Source organism: Strix uralensis, chromosome 6 (assembly GCF_047716275.1).
Source record: "Strix uralensis isolate ZFMK-TIS-50842 chromosome 6, bStrUra1, whole genome shotgun sequence".
Taxonomy (NCBI): Eukaryota; Metazoa; Chordata; class Aves; order Strigiformes; family Strigidae; genus Strix; species Strix uralensis.
Window position 1 is genome coordinate 37,982,824 of NC_133977.1, and position 21,074 is coordinate 38,003,897.

A 21,074-nucleotide genomic window follows, 5' to 3' on the forward strand; every position below is an offset into this window, starting at 1 on the left:
ACAATTTCACAACTAGACCACACAGCATAGCCTGCATCTTCAGGAGGAGTAACTCTTTAATCTTTCAAAGCTCCTTAAGTTATTTTCTTCCACCCTGGCTGCATACTCCCACCTGCATACGACAGCTTCTGCCCCCCTGTTCGTGCCGCTGTGCGCTATGCCGGAGGCAATAAATGGGATCACTTGAAATAACTGAGGTTGAAACGCCCTATGAGTCTCTACCGAAACAAGGCAGTTTTGAGAAGGGCAAGAGGGTATTTGCCTCGGCCCGTCCATCTCCTTAACGCTAACAGCCCAGGAGGACCCGACTGCAACCCCAGACGCTACCGCGGGGGACGCTCCCCACACCCGCTCCGGTTCTGGAAGGAACCGCCGCTGAGCGCTGGGACAGACACAACACCCTGGCTTGCCGGGCGCCGCTTCTTCCGGAGAGATACGGAGTTTTAGTCTTTCGAAGAAACACGCAAACATTCAACGGCTCTTGCTTATTTATTACCCGACTGCAACAGGCAACCCCGACCAGGGGAAGCCGCGGGAGAAGCCTGCCATGGGGAGAACTTCGGGAGAAGGGAGAGGCTGCACGCCCCGCCGCAGCGCCGCGCTCCGCCGGCCACAGGACACCCGCCACCCGAGATCTGAGGGAATCTCCCCTCGCAGCTAAAAAAAAAATCCCCTCGGTTTGCCCGTTATTTTTCAAGCTCTGGCGTTTCTGAAGGCTCCTCAGCCTCCCAAGCCCAGCCCTGGCGGGATCCCGCCCCGCTGAGGGGGCGCCGCGAGAGCCGCCTCGCACGCCCCAACGGCCGCCGCCCCGCGCGCGACGGGCGGGCTGACCAATCAGCCCCTCAGCGCCGGCGGCCAGCCAATGACGAGCGGCCGCGGCCCGTCACTTCCGCATTCCGGCAGCCGGTGCGGTCGGTCCTTCCTACGTCACGTGCCGTGGGAGCAATGGCCGCCCGGTTCCGCCCTGCGGGCCACGTGATGCTCCCCCCCGCGGCCGCTCTGGCTGCGCTGCCGCCAGACTCTATGGTTCAGGGCCCATAGGCGGGCGGCCGGCCGCGTGCCTGCGCCGCCGGTTCTCGCGAGAGCCGCAATGGAGGGCGGGGGGGAGGGGCCGGGCGCGGCGCTGCCGCCGGCGGGCGGGGCCGCGGAGGGAGGGGGAGGAAGTGTCATGGCGGCAGCGGGCTCAGGCGCGGGCTCCTCAGCGCGGGGCGGCGGCGGCTCCTCGACGGCGTCGCGCTGGTTCTTCAGCCGCGAGCAGCTGGAGAACACGCCCTCGCGGCGGTGCGGCGTGGAGGCCGACAAGGAGCTCTCGTACCGGCAGCAGGCGGCCAACCTCATCCAGGACATGGGCCAGCGCCTCAACGTGTATCCGAGCGGGGCCTGGGGGGTGGCGGGGCCCGGCGGGAGGGGGCCGAGGGGCCGGGCCGGGCGGCGCCCGTACCCGCCGCCTGGGCTGGCGGTGGTGGGGTTGGCGGGAGCGCTTCTCCCCGCTTCCCCCCTCTCCGCCTCCCTCCCCGCCGTGTGGGAGCCCTCCCCGGGACTCTTCCCGCTGCCTCGGCAGCCGGGGCACGGCGCTCTCGGGAGATGGAGCCGCGGCCCTGAGGCACAGAATGGGAGGAGGGGCCTCGCCGAGCCCCCGCTCCGCGTCGTGCTCTGGCGGCGTGTGGGAGAGCGCCGGGCCGCGGGGCTCCGGCCTGGCCCTTCAGCCGCGTTTGTGTCGGTAGCTGCGGGCTCGGGCACTTCTAAAGTAGATCCCAGCTGCTTGCGGACTTGTTTTGCTTGAAACGGGCATCTCCTCGCCAGCAGATCTTTAATTTGATTTTTTTAGAAAAAGAGATCAGAGTAAGACTAAACCCTCAAATCCTCTACTGAAATAGTTAGAAGAAAACAAAAGCACTCGAGACAGTATTTCAGTGTATGTCACCCACAGAGGAGTTTTCATTCAATGGGTGAGATGTGGCTAGTCTGGTGTAGGAATCCCCGCATTGTCTGCGAAGCAGATGGGAAAATACGTGTTAATATCAGTTAAGTTCCGAACTGTCACGTCCTTAATTCATTTTCAGCTGAAGACAGTATGTTGAAAGCAATGATTGATGTAGAAAGTGCATCACTTTCAGTTCTTATAAACAATTTTCTTAATATGTAGTGTTTCCTTAATTTAAGCTTCCAGATCTCAGCTTACGATAAATACCGCAATTGTTTACATGCACAGGTTTTATATGCATCATTCCTTCACAAAATTTAATCGGAATGTGAGTATGATTTTATATGTGGTAATAATATGCCCATAATTTTGGCAGTCTGACAAGTGTTATATTCCTTTGCTGGATTGTCAAGTTTGGTCTGTTTATAGGAATTCTAGTTTCTTGTCGGTGGTTTAGAAGCAATAATGATACATCTTTTCAACTTTGAATTGTTTTAACTGATGGCAATTAGATTTTCTCATCTGCCATGGAAATAAAAAAAATAAGCACCATCAGCAAACACATTTCAGCTGTGTGAAGAATGCATTTAGGTGTTTCAAATCTGGCTAGTGCTTGTGTGCTGTAGTTTGAAAGGCTGCTGTGTAGGAACACTTTTTTTTTAATTAAGTCAGTGGTAGCGCTAGCATGGTGTGTCTGGCAATTATAATACTGTTATGTGTGTATCCATATGGATTATGTATCTGTTCTCAAAAAACAGTGTAAATTCATTTAACTGGTCTAGTCTTAAGCAGCATGTTACGTCATATTAGTCAAGAACAATCTTTAAATCTGATGAGAAAATGCCAGCTCTCCTGTTCTAACTAATGAACTGAATATGCTGAATCTAAATACAGAATGTGTTACGAAGAACTGAATTCGGCAAAAATACTACCCGTAATTGAGGGATTTTGTAACAAGTATGGAACTTGAGATACCAACTTGAAAATTTCAGGCCTTTTTTTTTTATGTTCAGTATTGGATGCAATAGTTAGAAAAATAATAACATAATATTCTAGGTATTCTTGTTTTCTTTAAAAAAAAGTACTTTTCATCAATATTTTATACTAACTTTGCAAGAACAGTTAGTAATGATGATAGTATATAACTAAGTGGAGAGGATGAGTTTTCTCAAATCTTGGCTTTTCATGATAAAATAAACAGATGGAGACTGACAGATATTGTGGTCTAGACCAGAGCAGACCTTGGTCTACCAAGGGGTAGAATCTCACAAGCTTTGCACTGTCTGAAATTTGGGCATGTACACAGTGGGTTACAGCATTAGTGAACTCTTTTGTCTGCCTTGAGTTGTTGACTGAACAAATGGACATCTTATTTGGTGTTTATTTGGCAGGAAATACACCTTGGGTTATAGGTAAACTTCAGAACTGTATTTAATTATTGTTATGCAAAATCGGAGGTAAATTCAAACTTCCAGCAAGCTTGTTACCAAAACTGTGGTGTTACAGGTCTTCGTGTAGTAAAATCTAAGGGTTTAGGTACAACCTGAACTAAGTGTGCATAAGCCTGAAACACTTTAACCAGAAGAAATCTATAATGTAGGCTTTGTTTATGTAGCGATAGAGAGCTGTGTATTGAATGGATACACATATAAATCAAAGTGTACCTTCCTAGAACAGTTTTCTAGTCTTAGAGCAAGAATAGCACGCATGAGAATCGAGTTCTAGCAAGCTTTGTGCTGGAATATGCCCTTTGAAAGTGTTTCTGTAATAGATCAAGTGAAGGCAGTAAAACAGTTGTTCCTCCTTTCTCCCCTCTGTGTAAGTGCCCATGTAGCAGTAACCTGTAGCTGGTGGAAGAGGAGCTGGTGAGGAATCAGGAGTCTTCTGTGACTGTGGATGGTTTGTGGACTTTATCAAGTAGGGAGAGCTGCTTGGGATGGAGAGGTCACTCTGCGTAGCGCTGCTGTAGCTGGGCTTGTGTCATACACTGTCACCTGCTAGATTACTGTTTGTACTGTCATCTGGTAATCTAGGGTAGATTTAGGTAGCAAGAAGGTTTAGCTGCTGTGTTTGCGTTTTCACCAGACACCGGAAAATGCCAGTCACTTGGAACTGGAAGCACAGTAGTATTTGGATATGTAAGTGCCCTTGTTATGAAAACTACCCCTTAAAATTCACAAGTAAGCTGCTGAATGCCATGGAAACTGCAACAATTACAGGAGAGGGAAAGTGTATAGTTAAATTAATTCTCAGGTAATAGTATTAAAATAAAAGTTATCACTCGGTGATACTGATTTCTGCTGAATTAGTTTCTGTAGTTGTTAATGAGGGTAAGACCAGACAGCAGCTCTGTGTGTGTACTGAAGGACAAATGCATTCTCTTTATTTTCCTGTAGGGTAAAGGGGGTGGTCTGAAAGAGAATGTGAGTCACTTATAAATACTCCCAAACCATCTGGCAGGTTCTCTGTAGAGAAAGCAAAAGCTGAGGATTGTAATAAATACTTAATATCGAATCTCCAGAGTACTTGGCAAGCTGAAAAATGTAACAATATTCATCCACTGCAAGAAGAAACTAACCCTTAGAAATTTAGTAAGGTACTGGCAGTCTTGAAGCTAAGACCTAGGTAAAATTTTCTACAGTATATGATACATGTTTCTTTGTTGTGTGCATGTAGTGATGTTTATCCATGGCAAGTAGGAATCTGAAGGCTGGGGCTAGAAAATTAGATGGCCATTAGTCAGAATGCCTTATGATCTCCAGCTGAAAAAATGTAGCCTTTGTTTTGTTGCTTGATTAGTAGGTTAATGTTTTCAGTCAAGTAATAAACACTTGCATATTTATTGTCATGTATAATTGCTGGGTTATACAAGTATATGTGTATGTCTTACATATAAGTCACATGCACTAAGTTGTTAATAAACACTTCTAGTGGAAGCTTATTTGCTGAATAGCTGTTGTCTTAATTCTGGGGGTCTTTTTTCCTCAATATAAGTTACTGCTAAACAATTTTACAGGCTTTCAAGATTTTGAGAATCAGCTGTGAATAGGGAACAGAATTCACAACAGTATCTTCAATCTGTAGAGCCCCAGGGGTGGCACATACCAGTTAATGTAGTCTCGGTTCATTTTGAATGTATTACATTTACTGCTCTAATGAACAGATATCCCTATTTTTGCAAAGTTACTGCGGGTTAGCAAGTCACTTTTGAGTTTCTATGGATTATCTACAAAGTACATACGTTTAGTTGCAACGAAGAATGTGTTGGGGTTTTGATGTTGCAGTCAAAGCAGGTTAAGACCTTGCAGGCTTGCTGTGCCCCCCTAATAGGGTGGAAACTTGGCTTTACCAAGTCTGGTAAGCAGAATTGGATGCCCTGGCTACTAATTTTCCCTAGCCATGCAAATGACATTTCAGGAACTACTATGAATCTCCGCAGCAGTAGTACAAATTATTCTTTCTACGTTACTGTTGATCAGGGCATTAACTTTGGTTTGCTGATTATAAAGTTAGTCAGTGCTAATATCAGGGTGGGGAGGGAGCTTACTGGCTTTTTTCGTAGGAAATATTAACCTGACTGTTATACTTTAAAGTATCTTGAATATTAAAATTCTTCTGGAAATACTGTTTCTGTAGTACTTAGGGTGTTTGATATTGTTATATAGCAAATACCTCTCTTAGAGGCTTATTCTTCAGTACACTGTGATTTGAAGAACAGAGAAGGAGGGAAAAATCCTTGGTATGCTGGAAATGAGAGGTAAGGCATCCAAATGGTAGCTGTATTTTAAAATATAATCCTTAGAAATGCCATGTGGAATACCAAACCACCAGTTGAAAATATACTTGGATGTCGAGGGGTTTTTTGTGTGATGTGCAATGGTACATAGTAAAGTGCCGAAGAAGGCTGCAGGAGGAATTTTTTTCCCTGAAGTGCAAGGTAGGCGAGTTGTATGGAGGGGTTTTTTGTTTCCCATCCTTCTGATTCCCTTTCTGTCTCTTGTGCCTCATCCAAATTGCAGTATTAAACAGTTGACTCTGCAATTGTGCAAAGTTCTTAAAACTTTCATAATATACACCAAGCTAAATTTAGCAAGGCTGTTTTGGACCACTTCGCTTCTGTTTTTAGTCTTGCAATTTAACATATTTGCTGGTTTTATGCAATGTGAGCTCCTGTTTATAATAAAAAAACCCTTGTAAGTCTGTGTTAGCACTTGAAAAGCCTCTGTAGTAGACTGGGACCGCGTAATGTCTTAAGCTACTAGTATCAACTCTAAAAACATACTAATGTTGGTATTAGAAGGGAGAGGGAGTTCTCAGAAAACTACGGGCTTGCTGCAGGTGCATTCAAAGATTATACCAAATGCCTGCATTGTAGCAACAGTTTTTACAATGTGTCTTGTACTTCTTAAGTGAAAAAGGACTTGTACCCTATTTACCAATAAAACTTGCTGTATAATGCTCTTAGACTGTTGTAATAAGGCTCTTATGTTTTGGGTTTTCTATTTCATAACTCGTGTTCTTCTGAAGATATTTCTCAAAGTCTTAATACTTTGGGTGCATGGTAGATAACTTCATTTTTTTTGTTTTATGTCTGATGAAGATGTTTATATATAGGAAGCTTACAGCTTTGTCAAGTCTGTCTTTAATTTTGCTTTTTTGTCCTACTTTGCTTTTTCTGTCATTTTTGAGAATTGGAAATGAATGAAAGCGTTTGAGTAACTTAGTAGGGTGTGTCATCTTCACTGAAGACTGTGTGCATGCCAAGTCTGAAATTTTGGTTTTTTTGTTTTGTATTTTCCTGAATAAATACCAAGGGAGACAAAAATACTGACCTAATTTAAACTGGGAATGAGAACCAATACAAAGACCTGAAATTCTTTGGCCAGAAGCCAAGACTTCTTTTTTAAGGAAACAGATAATTGGGGTGTACATAGATTTCTGATGAACCAGAGTTAAATGCCAGTTAATCAGTTTGACTTAAATCAGCCTCCATAACTGTGTTTTGTGTAAGGTCTTGGAGATCAGGAATTGTGTGGCTATTTCTTGGCCAGAACTAATCTGTTTCAGTAAATTAGAAAATATTCTGAAGTCAGCCTGATCACGAAGGTGGTTTTTTGGAATGAAGTAAAACTTCAGTGCAATCCAACATAGAATAATAGTGAGTGAGAATTTTCTGATAGTTTAATTGTGCAGTTATTGGTGACTTGGTTCAAAGAATGTGAAATCTAAATATTTTCAGTCATGGTAATTGTTAGAAGTTTATTTTTCAGAAAGGTAAATTGTAAAAATTCTATGTATGCATAACCATACCCACAAACTGTAGAAAGAGACTTTGTATTAGGATATATTTGAATTAAACTTGTACACAAAGCTAGAAAAACTGTAAGGCCTGAATGCAGGTACTTGGGGGTAAGTGTGTGGTGGGGATGGTGAGACTAGAGAGAGAGAGGAGAGGAACAGTGAGGAGCAACAGTTGCAGTTGTTTTTGTTCTTCAGCCCAGCAGTAAGGCACTGCTACAGGTTACTGACTGAACATGTTTGGTTTAAATTTATTTAAAAAGTGAGGGGGGAATTGTGTGAGCCTGAGGAGATGGAAGGGATCTTGTGCTTTCTAGTAAAGCTTCTTCCCATCATCCATTCTATTTTTTTATTCCATACAGTTCGTGCCTTAACTTTCCTTCCTTAGTGACTTCACTATGTTGAGTCTTAGTTTTCAGTCTGCCATGGTCTATCTCATTGTATCCTTTTTTCTAGGTAAAAAAAAACATTAAACCAGTTCTAGTCTCTCTGGTGTCCTCATTAACACTTCCTTGTTTCTCTCCAGTGTCATCCTGTCAAACTCGTTTCTTCGTAACTCATGTTGATTCTTCAAAATTCCCAATTTCATTTCTTCTCTGTAGTTCATGTTTCTCTGGCTTCCTGGCCCTGTCTGCCAATCTGGCTTTTCCCAAGAGTTTGGGATTATGTCTGAGAATGTAGTCCTTCTTCTTAGGCTGGCTCTGGTGTGGAAGGTGCTACCCTCAGACACCTTCCTCGGTTATGCCTGCCCTAAATCTTGAAGCATACTGGGGAGAGGTTACCACAGGGCTTTTATGGATGAAACAGCTGTTAGACAAGAGAGGTTTGCCTGGGTTCATGCATTACTGGGCAGGAGCACAGTTTGTCTGCTCTATAAAATATCTTTATATGGCACGCATATGTTGGGCTATACATGTACGTGCTACTGTACATCTTTTGTCACTTTGAAGCTGTTGATACTCTAGCTTTCTGAACTCTAGAAAGTCTTTTCTTCACATTTACTGTTTAAAAGTTTATCTCCCAGCTTGAGACACACGTATTTCAAGTCATATGTCCTTAACAAAGGGAATTTCTTCCAGAATTTCAAATCATTACTTTAAGCAATGTGCATAAGAACTTCTCAAAAAATCATCAGAGGTCTTAAATGACAGTGTTAATACGGCCTTGTTCAGCAACACCTGACTTAGGGGTTTTATTTCATTCATTTGTATGGCTTAAGTTACAAGCTTCTTAAAAATAAAGTAGTTCTTTTGTCTCTGTTGTGGAAGAATTTTCTCCCTGTGACTTGTTTTGGATGGTTTGGGTTTTTTAAAATACTAGATTTCTTCATGGCACATTTCTATGCATCAAAGGGTATCACCTTCCCGGGGTGTCAGTTTTCCTCAAGTCTGCCAACTTGCAAGTTTTACTTAAGATCCAAGTGGACATTTCAGAGCGATTTAAGGAGGTAAAAAGTACTCCCTCCATACATTTGAACGTTCCTGAAATGTAATCACTTAAATGTTTGATTCTAATTAGTTCCTTGCAGTTTTTCATATATTATGAATTTTTATACCAAATGTTTCATTTCACCTCATCGATCTCTACACCTACCTGAAAGGACATTGTAGAGAGGTTGGTGCTGGTCTCTTCTCACAGGTGGTTAGTGACAGAACAAGGGGGGATGGCTTTAAACTCCAACAGGGGAGGTTTAGACTGGACATTAGGAAAAAAATTTTCACAGAAAGAGTGGTCAGACAGTGGAATAGGCTGCCCAGGGAGGTGGTGGAGTCACCATCCCTGGATGTGTTCAAGGGTCGTTTAGATGAGATGCTGGGGGATATGGTGTAGGGGAGAACTTTGTAGAGTAGGGCTGATGGTTGGACACAATGCTTCCAAGGGTCTTTTCCAACCTGAATGATTCTATGATTTTGGCATAACAAAGGGCTGCTTGCTGACCAAAAAAAAAAAAAGGCAGATCTGACTTTAGGGGATGAGTATGGCTGCTCCTCAGTCTAGTTCTGCTTGGGCATTGAATGAGAAATCCAATAGCTGCACTGCTTGCACCATGCTCAACAAGCAACTATTTCAATCTCTGAATAAATGCTTTATATTGATTTAATTTTAACCAATTTAATCTGCTTGTGCATACATGAAGATTTCTACTGTCACTTTAGTTCCTGTTTAACGTGGGCAACTTCTGTGTGCAAAGAGGACCCTGATTTTTCCAAGTCCTTCGTGGTTAGCCATGTTCTTATGTAGGATACATCAGTCATTCTAGCTGACAACTAGCCATCAAAACTCTGCTTCATGGCAGCTCCTGGGTGATACTGAACTGTCAATGGGTGCTTTGCTGCCAGCTTGGAGACCTAGAGTTTAATTAAAATTTTCATCTTTAAACGTAGTATGTCATCTTTACTAACATTTGATGTAACTGCTGTTTTGTGAATCCTTGTGCTTTGTTCACCAGATACTGCTGGGTATACAGTAAAGTTTCTACAAGTAAGCTTTTACTTATACAACCTATGTTTATATAACAAGCTGTTTTCCTTAAAGTTATCTGCAAAGTTTCTTGCTTTTTAGGAGAATCAAATGCTAGCAGAACTTATGATCAGCTGTTTTGACTTTTACTGAAAAGATGGTGTAATGGCTCACTACTGTGCAATAAATTGGATGAACTTTCTCACAAAGTATATTTAACTTGAAACAGCCTGTTCTAGTGTGACTAAAGCTTCTGGATCAAATCTATTCTTTTTATGTTAAACTAGAATTAGTTTGACCTCGGACATCTTACTCACAAATGTAATTTAACATTTATGCTACGCCTTTCCTGTGCTGCTGAGAGTATTACATCAGTTATAAAATAAAACACGACTAGTTATTTTTGTTGCTTTGCATGATTTCAGAACTGTTTAAAAAAAATTCAACACAAAAACCCACAAATAAATCCAACTTCTTTTTGAGCTACCAGTTTAGACTACAAGTAGGACTTGAATTTTCATGGAAAAAGTTAAAAAATACACATATGTTTTTCTTCTTCAGATAATATCTCCTACGGCATTGTTTTTGGCTGCAAAAGTGGAAGAACAGCCACGGAAACTTGAACATGTTATTAAAGTAGCACATGCCTGTCTTCATCCTCAAGAGCCACAACTGGATACAAAGAGTGATGTAGGTGGAAGTCATGGCTTTAAAGATAATCAGATGACACTTCATCTAACGATCTGTTACATTGTCTTGACTAGATTATTGCCATCTGCAAACTAGAAAAAACTTTTGTTTTTACACCATTTAAGTTTTTTGTACTGCTTAATATAACTTACTAAGGACTCTAATAATTGTGTTATGAAACTTGATGAGATTGTTTCATCTTGAACTTGCATTATTTTTAAGAGTGCTACATGTATAGTAGAAGACTAGACTAGATGTTAAATAAGCAGTTTCGTGCCTGGTTCCCTAAGTTACACAGTTTGCACAGAGTTGTTCAGGACACTGTGTTCATCTTTCTCAACCAGAGGCTCCCTGTGCACAGTAGTCTACATTTTGTTTTAAAGGATGCGATCCAGTTGTCAGCTGCTGCCTCTGCTATACACTGGTCTTGCTTTCATTTGCCAAACTTTGCACAGTTTCCACTTGATAGTAAATATATCCTGAGATGAGCCTTCCTGAAACCAAACATTGAAGGAGGTATGGTGGAAATGCAACAGAGCTGTTCAGCCTGAAGGTCAGGCTGAGCTAGTTATACCCTGCTGGACCTCAGCTGACGTATAAAACTGCTTGAGCACCTTTGCTATGCTCCCAGTTCTGGGAATGACGCATGGAGGTGTGTGTATATATATGCTTTTGAGCCCACAAGCTTAAGCTAGCTTAACACAGGCCAACTGAGTATCTCCAGCTGTGTTTTAAAGTACTTGTAAAATGGATAACCTGCCTAGAGATGTATGAGTTGATTTGCCCTGGCAAGCCTTTGTAATTCTTAGGGCATTCCCCCAGCTTCTCCCAAAAATGCTTTGCTGGAATAGATTAAATGAGATCCAGACTAAGTAAATCTTAGTGAAAGATGGTTAGACTGGCATAACTGAATTTGCAGTAGTGCTTATACTGGTAGGAGAAAGTATTTCCACCACAGCAAAGTGTTCTGAATTATCAGTTCTGACTGGCTTGGGTAGTGGTCTTTGCTTGCATTGCTAGTATCAGTATTCAAATAGGAAGTATATGATTAAAATTTTGAGACGATAGCTCCGTCTTGACCTGTTTGCTTATTTGTTTCAGGCATACCTTCAGCAAGCCCAAGAGCTGGTTATACTTGAAACAATAATGCTTCAAACTTTAGGTATGTCTTTCTAAATATCTCCTGTGCAGTCAACTTACCGTGAAGAAGTAATGGGACCCAAGTAACTGGATTTTTGATGTGCTATTGGTACACTAGAATTTTACTGATTTTGTGTACAACTTTTGACCTCTGAATTTATTTAATCTTAGCAGTTCTGTTGTGTTCAGTTTAGAGAAAAAAAGGCATATCTATACTTGTGAAATAGATGTTTCTGACAGTTTGATGGGGAAAAATGTGTACGCTTCCAAATAGATTTTACTCCAAAGTAGTAACTGCATTGCTATTTCTTCATATGAAGTAACATGTTATACTAGGTTAGCTGTCTACATGTTCTGAAGCAACTGGGAAGAGCTTTATACCAAGTGCTCATCCCCATTTTGCCATTCAATAGAAGAACATTATGTAATTGAGCAGGGTTACTACCTCTGAAGATCACAAGTTGTAGTGTAACCATTTAATGGATTCAAGTAATCAAAAAATTTGAAATTGAATGTTCTGATAAGAAACTCTTCTGACTTTAAAGTAATATAAATACAGACAGTTACAGCGAGCAGGCCTGAGAACACTGACTTACTCAGATATTCTTAAATACCACTTTGAGTATATTGTTTAAAAAAAAAAGTGACCTAATTCTTAAAATAGCATCATAAACAAAGGTTTCTTAAGTCACTGACCTACACATTGACTTAATTTGTCATTTCATAGATGCAATGTGTTTAAGTTCCAGAAATCAATTAATAAAGTGTGTGCGCACACGTGTATTTCAGTGTGTCTGTAATACAGCTTTTGCTGGCTTATTAATATAGTAAAAACTGTTCAGATATGTTCAACTTTAAAAATACAATAACCTCCCAGGTTATACATGTGTACAGGACTTGAGATTACTGAAGGAATGGTTTACTAACTGAGCTTGAAGTGGCTATACCACCTACCACTCAAAAGTATGAAAAGGTACAGAATACAAGGCAGTTAAATGGTGTTACTTGATCTGCAGTGCAACGGTTAGCAAGCATTTTAGGTCTGTGGGGGAACAAAAGGGGTTTGCTTTTTTTATTTTACAGATACAAATGTATAATTCTAAAATGTATTCATAACTCTTCAGGTTTTGAGATTACCATTGAACATCCACACACAGATGTTGTGAAATGTACGCAATTAGTGAGAGGTCAGTGACTTTTAACTGCTTCTGTAAGTCCTTTTTTACCTTTCTACTAAAATTTGAAGATGATGTTATTTGTCTTAATATGATCTTCACCAACTGTGTTATCCAGAGTTTGTTTAAAGCTAATTACTAAAAGCTTGATCTTAACCTTTAGAGTTTGATAGAGCCCAGTTCTCTGTCCTTCATAATTTTTTGTTTTCTTATTAGCTCTGATTTTAATAATGCCTGTTCCATGTTTTCTGAAATGACAGAAGCAGTTAGTAGCGAAAAATGAATAGCCAACTACTTAGTATTGTTCTAGGTTGATTGTTTTCACTCTGAACTAGTTTTACCAAGTGAAGTTTACTCTGCATGTTGGTTGGCTAATGCTAGCTTTCTGTCTTAGCAAATCTTTTTAGGTAATGAACTGAGGAATAAAGAGAGTGCATAGTAGGTCTGCTATCACATGCAAATATTTCAAGATGTGACTATTTTTTTTCTGGAGCAGGGTGTACTTACTTGGTTTGGATGGTAGCACAAAACCCCAAACCTTTTGTTAAACAATCATATCCTCTAACTTGTATGCAGCTCATTAATATGACTCTGGATAAAAACCTGCTTTGTTCTTTAAATTTTTTGTTGAATTTTGACACACCTTCTTTAATTCTTAAATTGGTTTCCTTTGGAGCTTTGAGACAAAAATCCTCTAATCGATGGAGGATGAAAAAACTATGAATCTGTAAGAGCACCTAAAATAAGCTTTTTCACTGTAATTTTGTTCCTTAATTACAAAGTGTTTGGAAATTATTAGACCATGGTTGTCAGTCTTTAGTCATTAGCTGTTTTTATAGTGAAAAATGCAAAGTTAAGTGCTTCAAAATTTTTTTGTTCTCTATAAAATATAGGAAAGTTGGATACAACTTAACCACATTAACTAGATCTGTTTTCTTTGAAGGAAGATCATCTCTCACTTTTAAGTAGCTTACTGGTGTAGTGTCTTCAGAGGTGGATGCTGAGTAGGACTGGTGCTGTAACTTATTTTCATATAAAGTAGCTTTATTGCTATAAGATAATGATTCTTTGCTTTCTGTCGAGGTTTGGTTGTGACTTGGTGCATAAGTCTAATTGCACCTAAAGTGTCAGTAGTCCGCATCAGCAGCTCTGTGGGGTTTTGCTTTGGGTTTTCTTATCTGTTGCTCAATATACATGCGAGCACATATTTCCATTTTGTGTGAGCCCCTGCACTTCCACCCGGTATCTGGGGCTGTGGGGAGGGGTGGCAGGCAGTGTTGTAGCTACATCAGGATTTCCACACTAGCGAGTGTATTTGACTTGAGCCTACAAGAAGGGCATACTTAACACAAACTTCATTTCCTTTAGTCAAGGGTAGATACCATTCTAAGACAGTTCAGCTTTTTCCTTTGTGTTTTGTGTACTGACAGAATTCATACACTGAAGGTACATGTGAATTTTCAAATTTGACATTTTAAAGTTAGTGTTTAATGTCAGCACAGTTTAACAAAATACTTAAATTCTAAAATCATACTAAGTCTTGAAATCTGAAGACTCCAGGGAGGGCTAAAGATCCACGTTCCTCAAGGACTGGTGCAAAGTGAATGTAATACATCTGATGCTTGAAAACCTACTCACTGGAGTAGATGTGCTCCTTAGCATGTGTGTTTGCAAATGGAATTCTTGTCGGCCTATGCCCCTCCTAGGGGTGGTATAGGCTGTGGACACAAAACTCAAGTACCTCATTAAAAAAAAAAAAAAAAATCCATAAATTAAAAACATTGAGCATAAAATCTGTAGTCATGCGTGCATGTCAAACAAGTAGAGAATAAGTGCTGTGGAACATTAGTCTTGTATTGAGTGAATAAAGAGATGGGCTTGTGGGCACAGCAATATATCTTCAAAGATGTGGTGGTATGATTTTAGTTCTCCATCCCTTAAGATTTATTTATTGGACGGTGTGTTGTTTTAATGTGAATAGGTGCCACACTTAGATATCAAGTCCTGCAGCTTTCAAAATATAAGACTTGTCAGTGCTAAGCCTTTAGTGCTAAAGTGATTGACTGAGAAGTTAAAGAAATGCAAGGTTGCTTCATCCAGTTCTGGTAACATGTTGTCTTGGACAAAAAGCACTATTTCAGAAGACAGAGATACCTTTTTATTAAATGTGATTAACTTATTCAAGACTGTTATGATTAAAACCTCCAACTGTATGTTTGGGAATGGAAGGAAGGGAGGAATATAATGTGGCTGACTATTTAAATAATATCAAAAGACAGGCAACAAAGGTAGCTGAAGTTTGCAGGTGTACTTAAGAATTTGGCTTAGTATGTGTACACTGAATTGCCCTGTGGTAAGAAGATGCCCTTTTGCTGGCTAAACTTAGGTGGATAAGAGGATGGCTGATTCTCTATATCACTTTTTGTTGTCTTGCATCAAGGGTGACGTGCTTTATGCTGTCACTGTTACCTGTATTAATCTGTAAGCTGTCCCCTTTAAAAACAAAATGGAAAAGAAAAAAAAAACAAACCAGGTTCTGTTGATGATGCTCAAAAGATTCAGCCAAGTCCTTTGTCAGAAGACTGTCTAGCCTTGTAGTGGCATATCAGAATCAGTTGCTGGAAGCAGAAGATGAACTAGTAAGTAGGAATTGGTGCAAATAAACATAATTGCTTCAACATACAACTAAAGAAAAAGTCGAATTCTTCATCTCTAAGATTGAGAGCCTTTCTGAAGGTAGTGTTAGACAACACATATCACTGTAGATAAGGGGTGACTGGATGGATACATAATAACTCATGTTGTTCAGGCATAAGGTATCTAATTATTCCTTCTGGTTTTCAAAGATTCATGGGTTGATGAAATTGTGCCATCTTTACAGTTTGGTCAGTATAGTAGACAAGGAAAATGGTGTGGGCTCAGTCTTTTTTCTGCACCATTCTTCCTCAGTGTCAAGAGACTGAGAAGAGGAGAGAGGACCATCATTCCTTAGGATTCCACAGGTCCTCTGAGGAATCTGAAGGCAGTGGATCTCTGAAGGTCTGTCAGCAAGCCTCAGTGCCCATTCCAAGGATGCTCCGGTACTGAAGAGAGAAGAAAAGAAAAAAGAAAAAAATATATCAGAAAACCAACACCAAAAACTGTTCTGGTGTCAAACTACCTTACTGACTTGAACGCTAGTTCAGCAGTGAAACTGCCCTAGTGCCGAGACCATGACATGATCCTCTTAAGCTCTGGTGCAAAATGAGTCTGTTCCCAGCCTGCTTCTGGTGGAACTTGAAGGGGCCGAATCTGTACCCTCATCTCCATCTTGGGAAGTCTTCAGTCATTCCTTTTTCTGTGTTGGTACACAGCCTTCTTTTGGAACTGAAGATTGGATTCCAAGGATTTCTAGGACTGTTCTCGCTACTCTGCAGGTTATCAGGTATCTTGAACACCCATGATCCTTACTAATCTTTTGTGGAAATTGCACTGTCGAATTCTTCAAACATACCATAGTATCTGTGTGCACAGGTGCTACTGGTTAAATCAGGCTAGTAAGGACCAAGTCAGCATAAGAGGAGATGAAAATGAATCGGCTTTTTCAGATGATATGCTTATGAGGAAAATTTAAATCTTAGTATACTAAGTGGTGTGGAAAGATCTTAAACACCAGCTGCACTCCAGCACCGCTACAGGCGGCCTTCACATTCTGAACTTTCACCTCAGGCTTTTACAGGCCTGTTCCCAGTGTTTAAGTACTTTCAAGAAAGTAAAGCCACCAGGACTGCTCAGACCTGAATGCCTACACCATGGCCTCCTCCAGCCCTTCCAGATACAACAAGCATCCACCGACGTACCTCCATTCAGAGCCTGGGGCTTTTTTCCTTTTGCCCAGGATGACTTCAGCAAGCTTTCTCTCTTCTGGTGTTGACTGGCTTATCTGCAGTCTCCTCTTTCTGGAGAATGCTTACATATGTTGTCGGGGTCCTAGGCATAGCCAGCTACCACCCTCCTCAGGGTGACTTGGCAATCACGTTTTCATGATTATCCCAAGATCCCCGATAACCTAGTGTTGAAGAAAAGACTCATACATCTTAGAATTGCAACTGGTTGAATTGTATGGCTATGCCAACTGAAAAGCATTTTGGTTTCCAGTTGGGAATTCGTTGGAGAGTAGCCTTTTGGAATGTGTATTGGACAGCAAGTCCTGTTTCAAAATCTTGATTACTACTTCAGTATTCCCCTGCCTTATGGTTGCTTCTGCAGCAGGGAGGCAGGGTTGGTGTTTTAAATCACTCTGATAAAATATAAAACTGATTATTAATGGCTGGCATCAGTCATCAGTCCTGCGACTTGTGAGTTATAACAGGGAGGCTCTGCTGGCTTGTTTTAGCCTCCGCTTCAAGCTTGTTTTAATTTGGAGATGCACTTTCCACTATTATAAAGGAAATAACACCAAAATATAGGAACCAAAATTCATTAGCTTTAATTTTACTGATGGATTCTATTAAACCAAAGTGGTCCTAAATGTAAGAGAAGAGTTTGGGACGGATGTTTTCAGTTGTGCCTTGTGTTACCATAGGTTTTAGTTGTGAGCTGAAGTTTCTTGCTGATTTTGGCAATGATGATTATTTAGCTGTAAATAAGTTGAAACAGTATCATACTGCTTATAGCATAGGTATTTAACACATAAATTTTTGATTGAGGCTACAATGTGTGTTTCAAGATGTGATTCTTTTCTTCCAGGTATGTGTTTTGATTTACTCAACTTTCAAGCTGATGTTAAATAGAAGTTTTCTGGCATCTGCTTTTCTTCCTTGTTCAAAAGGGACATTTCAGTGAGAGTAGAGATGCTTTTTGGTCCGGTCCCTTCATTCAAACATGTTGTAACTTTACAGAACATAGAAATCATTGAAGATCCTTTAAACATTACTTTGATGAAAAATGAAGAGCAAGACATCAATTTCAGTCTTATTCAACCATTCTGTATTTTCATTTGTTTTGTTATGATAGTCTCATTTCACTTTTTCTTTTTTGGTAATACTGCCTTACATTTTTTTTTTTTTTGATGGGAGGGAGAGGAAAAGATTGAACTCCATGGTTATCTGGCATGCAATTGCCACTATAGTTTGCAAACTAAATAGTATAACACTGTCACATTGTCAGTTCATCTTTTGATTATTATGGATTAGTAGAATTTGTGTGTAGGAACGGATCCTGTTACCTTGCTACTTCCACATTCTTCTCAGATTATGGCACTGCCTGGCTGTGTAGCATAAAGACAAATCTGCTCAACAACCTACAAACTGTACTCCTACTCCTACAAATTGTACTCCTCTGCAATCATTACAAGTCGAGTTAAATCACATTTTTAGTATGCTTTCTTAAATTAAATTTTAAAAGCCATTGCAGTCTCTCTCAAACTTTGTGAAAGATTATTATTAAAATAAGTTTAACAGTATTCCCTCTGACATAAAATTCAACAATGCCCTTTCTGCAGGTAGCACTGATTTCAAGTGATAGTGTCAAATTAAGAATTCAATGAAGGCTGCATTCAATCTTCAGTTAAACCCATTGTGCCCAGCTATCCCATTATATGCATGCTACAGTAAGTTCTCTTACTTGAGTGAGGAGCGTTGGGGTTTCACTGGTAGGGGTCAGTGCTGGGTGGCTGTCACAGCCTCAGTCGTTAGCTTTTCGTTTCTGACACGTTGCAGTCTTGTGCGGTTTGTTCCTGACTGTAACCAAAATGAAATTGTTTTATTTCTTATCAAAGCTTTGCCATAGGTTTAACAAATGTGGAACAAAATGTTATGAATATGGTGCTCTTAGAGGGAGCTGAAAACTTTTATTTCTTTACCATCTAGCTTGGGAGCTTGCTGTGTTGTAGAGCTTTGGGAGAGAGGTGTGGCTGTTTTGGGGAGGTGCTGGGGGTGGGAGGGGTGTTCTCCAGCTCTCCTGCTGTGCTTCTCTCCAAGAGCAGAACTCGCACTGTGGTATGAACTGGTTTTTAGTGGCTGCCTTACTGCAGGCCAAGGTTATGCTAGGGATGGTCTGTACATGAGGGTGGGCAGCAGGTATTCCTAGGAGAGAGCACGCTTGTGTGCGAGGCCTTGGCAGGGTAGATAAGCCAAGGGGAACTGTCCTGAGGGTGGCACAGGGGGAGGGTCAGTGACTGGAATGACTGGTCCATGTCCAGTTATGGAATGTAACGGCCTCTTCTGTATCTCGGAAAAAATTATTTTAAAGGCTAGTTAGCTAAATTCAGATTGGTTCTGTGGAAATACCAAGCGGTGCTTTTGGAAGGTAAAACTGCTTTAATTTTGAAATGAACCGGACAAGTTAACGCAGATCTTTAATCTCTCTGTTTTTCTTTTCTTACAGCAAGCAAGGATTTGGCACAGACATCCTATTTCATGGCTACCAACAGGTTGTTATCCTGAACCTCTTTGTTGCACTGTTGTAGCACACTATAGCTTCCTTTACTGCAGGGCCCCCTCCATGTGTCTTACCCTTGTTGCAACAGGAGACTGGGCCATCTACAGTGGTGGTACCTTCCTGTTTGCAGTGCGGTGTATTGTACAAGGGCCTGATGGCACAAAGGGGTTAAATGCACAATGAGAAGTGTAGTGGTGCTTTCTGATGACATTTTCTCGATTGTGAGTGCATAAGTCTAAAATTGGTAGCCTGAATAGCAGCTAAAGATTACAAAGAGCTAAACTTAACCTAGAAATTCGAGCATCTTGGTAAGTACAAAACTATTTTTAGTTTACACTTGTAGTTAATGGCAGTTTTCTCTTAACTTTAAATATATTGATCCAATCTTAACTTATAAAATTGTAGTGGGCCTAAGATCTTTTCAACTAGCTGATTTTTCGTTTCAGATAGACTAGTAGTAGTCCAATGTTCTTCCTTTTAGAAGCAGCTCTTTAATCTTAATATATAGTTTTAAAACTTAAGTACTTAATAAATTTAAAGTCCTAGGATTCCAGCTGGGGGTTGCATATACATAGCCTGTTGTAGAAAGATGGAATTTGAGAGCAGACTTCAGTCTTTGTTTCTCAATTACTTCAATTTACTACTTGCAAAACAACTTTGAGCTTTATTTAAGAGGATTACATTTCATGTAGACAGTTTTTAAGCAATATCTGCTGGTTATTAGAACTCTTCCAAATAAATATTTCTTGGTGGTTCCTTGATGGGCAAGGTTCTGTATTTGAAACAGCTGTTAAGAAAAGTGGTGTGATAAAGCAGTGAAACTGAATCAATGTCTCTGTGCTGCTGCCAGCTGGAAGCTGAAGGCGAGTTCACAGATATCACAAATCCAGGCCTAGTGAAAGCTAAGCCCACAAGTAACTCACCTGGCTTCTGTGGAACTATTGGGTACCTTCTTCTAATTGTCTCACTTGGAGGCTGCATCATCAGCTCTATGGCTCTTACTGTAAAATTCTAATTGACCATATTATACTTCTTTCTAGTATTTAAGTGCAGTAGAATAAATGGTAAATTTATTTACTGTTCATCTCACTTTTTATAGCAAGAGCAAACTAAACTTTTCTACCAGATAAATGCCCTGTCCTTTAAGGCAGTAAGATATCTTACAAACATAATCAGAAAAATATTCCATGAACTGATGTTTAACTGCTGTTGCTTGGCAAGTTATTTTATTCTGTATGTTAATGGTTGATTTGTTTGGGTTTTCTGTTTTACATGTTTGATTTCCTTTGGTTCCTCATTACGAAATTTGTGCAACAGCCTTCACCTTACTACATTCTGTCTTCAGTACAAGCCTACAGTGATAGCATGTGTGTGCATTCACTTGGCCTGCAAGTGGTCCAACTGGGAGATTCCAGTATCAACTGATGGAAAACACTGGTGGGAATACGTAGATCCTTCAGTCACTCTAGAATTACTAGATGGTAAGTAATGCTGCCTTTTCCCATCTTGAAATTCAAGGGCTTATTAAGGTACAAATAGGAGCATAGTATAGTAAGAGCATAGCTTTAAGCCTAAAATAAGTCTCACTGACTTCATGTACTGGCTCCTCAGGTGAGAGAAAGGTATAGGAGAGGGGAGAACTTTGGAAGACCAACTTAGTTTTGAGAGCCTTTTAATTCATGCTGTGGGCTGAGGAATCCACATCCCTTTTGCAGGTTAGAATCTTGCTTTTAAGTGCTTTCCAGAACTGGGAAAGAGATGGAGATCTACCAGTGCAAGTGCAGTCAGTCCTGATCATTTTATGTACACCACTGGTCCAAGTTTATGGCTTCACTGTCGCTGAAACAAACGTTCTTAAGGCTATATGTAAAACTGCCATATTTATGAAGGTAGTTCTATGTCAAAAACTTCGTATAGCTGCTTATACCTCAAATTCCTGTAAAACGTTTTTTCTTGTTAAATGGTTT

The 21,074-nt window shown here is 40.5% G+C and overlaps 1 protein-coding gene across 9 annotated transcripts in view; it reads left to right on the forward strand.

Annotated features, from left to right (window-relative positions):
- Nucleotides 1–1,090: 1,090 nt before the first annotated feature.
- Nucleotides 1,091–21,074, forward strand: part of CCNT2 (cyclin T2) — a 26,252-nt gene continuing 6,268 nt past the window's right edge. Inside the window, exons 1-7 of one of the 9 annotated variants that reach the window (XM_074873721.1) lie at nt 1,091–1,365; nt 2,171–2,252; nt 10,244–10,372; nt 11,474–11,534; nt 12,637–12,699; nt 19,054–19,099; nt 20,425–20,588. In XM_074873721.1, the coding sequence (XP_074729822.1) occupies nt 1,091–1,365; nt 2,171–2,252; nt 10,244–10,372; nt 11,474–11,534; nt 12,637–12,699; nt 19,054–19,099; nt 20,425–20,588 (820 nt within the window). Of the gene's footprint in view, nt 1,366–2,170; nt 2,253–10,243; nt 10,373–11,473; nt 11,535–12,636; nt 12,700–15,591; nt 18,278–19,053; nt 19,416–20,424; nt 20,589–21,074 lie in introns of those variants that run through there. The other 8 variants (XR_012629527.1, XM_074873722.1, XM_074873730.1 and 5 more) reach the window with 8 other exon arrangements.